Below are 3025 nucleotides of genomic sequence, written 5' to 3' on the forward strand. Positions count from 1 at the left end.
AAACGTCAACAGAAATACACTTACAATTGGCAACACACAAATCACAACAAAATTCGATCATTCCCAAAGACTGCTGTGAGCGCAATGACATCTAGATAGGGGCTAATGTGGGTAATAACTCTAAGCGCAAGATGCCACCTCATTGTACACATAAACTCCAATTATCTTCCAATAACTTTCATCTACTCAATGCCAATTTAAAGGTAGACTTTCAAAACTAGGTGCCTGTAAGTAAAAATAAACCTACAGCAGTGATGTGTTGATCCATTGACACATTCCGAAATTTGAGACGAAGATCTTTCGAATTCAAAATGCGAGAAAAGATGAATTTGGAATGTTCATACCATATCAACAATCGAACATCCACAATGAAAAATTTAGTGTGTTTGAAAAAGTCTGGCAAAAGGTCTTAAAAGGGTGATCACTAACTGGACTTGATTGGATTTGGAGTTGCAAATGAAGAATGAAATTCTACCTCATTGTACATCTTGGGGTTTAATGTAACACACATCTTTAGATCTACAAGTCTGGACATTTGCACAACCTTGGCACTTTCAGGCCGTGACGCAGCAGAATTTCACAACTTAGGGTGAAAAGCAGTTGGAAGCTGGTTCCAGAAGAATAGGCAGCAATACACCAGAATTGTGCAGATGGCACATCTTTCACTAAGATGAGACGTACAAATGCTAAATCCAGGAATAAGGACGCAAATTGCAGCACGAAAAGGATGAGAACAATGTGAAATGTATCTGTCTGTTCAAGACTATAACTCCGTTCAAAGGCTAACCATAAGAAAGCACTAGGGATAGCACTCTCGTCTTATTGCGTGGATGGCTACCAAAGTGGTTACAGTTGCTGTGAAGCTCTTCAAAATGTTGCCCATGGAGAGCTGGTGCCTCCTATCATTTCTGTGCTAGTAAATTCTCGAGCAAAGATTTGACATAAATTTTCTTTAATCCTGTAATCCGGGTGTACAGTGGAAACAAGATTTCGCAATTTAGACCTGCATAAATGAAGCAATTTAAAACTTTTTAAAATATATAATAAAAAAGATAAAATTTTAAAACACACAAAAATTAACACACACTGTGTGTAGGGGAGCATCCTAAATAGCAACATCCAAAAATCCGGAGCTCCAAAAAATAAGACTTCTCGCCACTTCAGGCAATCACCACAATGATGAAGAGATTCCACATGTGACCACCTGAAACATTTTCCCACGCGCCTGACTCTGTCACAATTCTCAGCGTCTAGACATAAAGTTGCGATGCATCAAAGATGGAGGAAAGTTCCCGGTATACGAAACACAGCCTAGAGCAGAGGGACCATATACGATTCACCAGCGAAGACGATGGTGAGTTGCAGGATGAATGACAAACCTCTGATCAATTCGTCTTTGGCTTAGACTTTGCCTTCGCCTGGCTGGATCTCACCATGACGAATCCAACAAAAACAAGCACAAAGGATACAAGTGCTACGAGAGCTATTCCAGGAATGATAATTGCATACTCCCGGGCAGGGAAGTAACTGTGCACGAAGTGGTCCGAATCCACGAAAGGCTGAAAACATCATTCAGTTAATAATCAATACAATAATCTCCAAAAGTCCCACCATCAAAATTGAGATAAGGTATGCGCAGAAATATTAGTTAAGCAGAAATCAATATGCACTCAAACCTCCAATCCAAGAGGGAAAATAAGAAAATAAACGCAGCCCTTGAAGCGATCCGGCCACTCGCAATACACTTTCAGAGACTTGCGAACACTCCAAAGGCAAGTTATTACGCGTACCGTGATTATAACCCAGAATGTGTAGTAAGCGAAGAGCGTGGTGCTGAACAGCAACAACAAGCAGCCTGCTGCCTTGTCGCCGAGCTCCATCCTGGTGAGGTCGTCTGCGGAGATAAATCACACCCCCAACGCCATATAATCTGTTTGAACGATTCTGAAAGCGATGACTTCCAAAACTTGAAAGCACTTCGTTGATCGAAACCGCGACCTCTGGTGATCAGGGATAGTGAAGCGCGAGAATTTCAGCAAGCCCTAACCCTAAGTGGGTAGTATGAACTTTCCCACCGCCCGCGGGATCGAACTGGCGTTGATTGAGTGTTATCCAAGCATTTCCTCATCACTTACTGTTAAACACATCCAAAAAATTACTGAAGCTTCTTTGTTGTTATATTGATGTTGAGTTGAGGTACTTAAAAACGAACGAAATAATGCTTTGCAGCAGCTTTGCGGAGAGAGAGATAATGAATATATGTAATCTGAACAGTATAACTATTAAAAAAAAAAAAAAAAACACATTTAAAAATCTCCTTGATATTTATATATTATGCAGTGAGTAAAAAAACTTTTGTATAAGTGGCTGGTAATTTTTCATTCTAAAAAAGAAAAAGAAAAAGAAAAACAATCACTGCCTTATTCGGTGAAGAGGAATGAATCAAGTGATATTTAACTTAAGTAGATTGGTTATCATCGTGTCTCAAACTAAAGATATTGAATATACAATGGCACATAGTAGAGACATCTTTTTTTGCTATATTATAATTTAATATGTAAATATATTATGTAATAAAATTTTTAATTAGGAATTTGGTTGAGAAAATTACACTTACAATTTTTGTCAATAAAGGAACTTGTTTATGTTATTTATTGTTTCAAATTTCAATTTTAATCTTTCATTTTTATTTTTTATTTTTTTTCAAAAACAAACTATGTCTTTCTTTAATGTATGATAATTGTTTATGCATTAGAAAAGTGATTCCACAAAATCATTACTAATTCCATATTTTAGATTATTACTTTTTTCTTTTAAAAATGTTAAATTTAAAACACTAATAAATATATCACATGTTTATGATTAAACAAAAAGTTACATGGCTATATTCATTGTACAAAGTCAAGATGATTGTATTATAAAATTTATTAGTTAAAGATTTTTAAATTTTTGGACAATCTATAATTATAAAACATGAAAGTAGATTTAGTACAAAATTTCATGTCCATATTGTTTCTACAGCATG

General features: G+C 36.2%; 1 protein-coding gene across 2 annotated transcripts; it reads right to left on the reverse strand.

Moving 5' to 3' along the window:
- Positions 1-584: 584 nt before the first annotated feature.
- LOC112274769 (dolichol-phosphate mannose synthase subunit 2) lies at positions 585-1993 on the reverse strand. Of its 2 annotated transcripts, XM_024504513.3 has the most exons (4): positions 1791-1993; positions 1380-1559; positions 1173-1204; positions 585-1003 (listed from the first exon to the last, which is right to left on the reverse strand). In XM_024504513.3, the coding sequence occupies exons 1-2, from the start codon at positions 1878-1880 to the stop codon at positions 1386-1388; spliced, it is 264 nt and encodes an 87-aa protein (XP_024360281.1). In that variant the 5' UTR covers positions 1881-1993; the 3' UTR covers positions 585-1003; positions 1173-1204; positions 1380-1385. The 2 variants fall into 2 exon arrangements, with proteins under 2 accessions (XP_024360281.1, XP_024360280.1); XM_024504512.3 differs by lacking the exon at positions 1173-1204.
- Positions 1994-3025: the final 1032 nt, after the last annotated feature.

This window comes from Physcomitrium patens, chromosome 22, assembly GCF_059467195.1.
Source record: "Physcomitrium patens ecotype Gransden chromosome 22, ASM5946719v1, whole genome shotgun sequence".
Taxonomy (NCBI): domain Eukaryota; kingdom Viridiplantae; phylum Streptophyta; class Bryopsida; order Funariales; family Funariaceae; genus Physcomitrium; species Physcomitrium patens.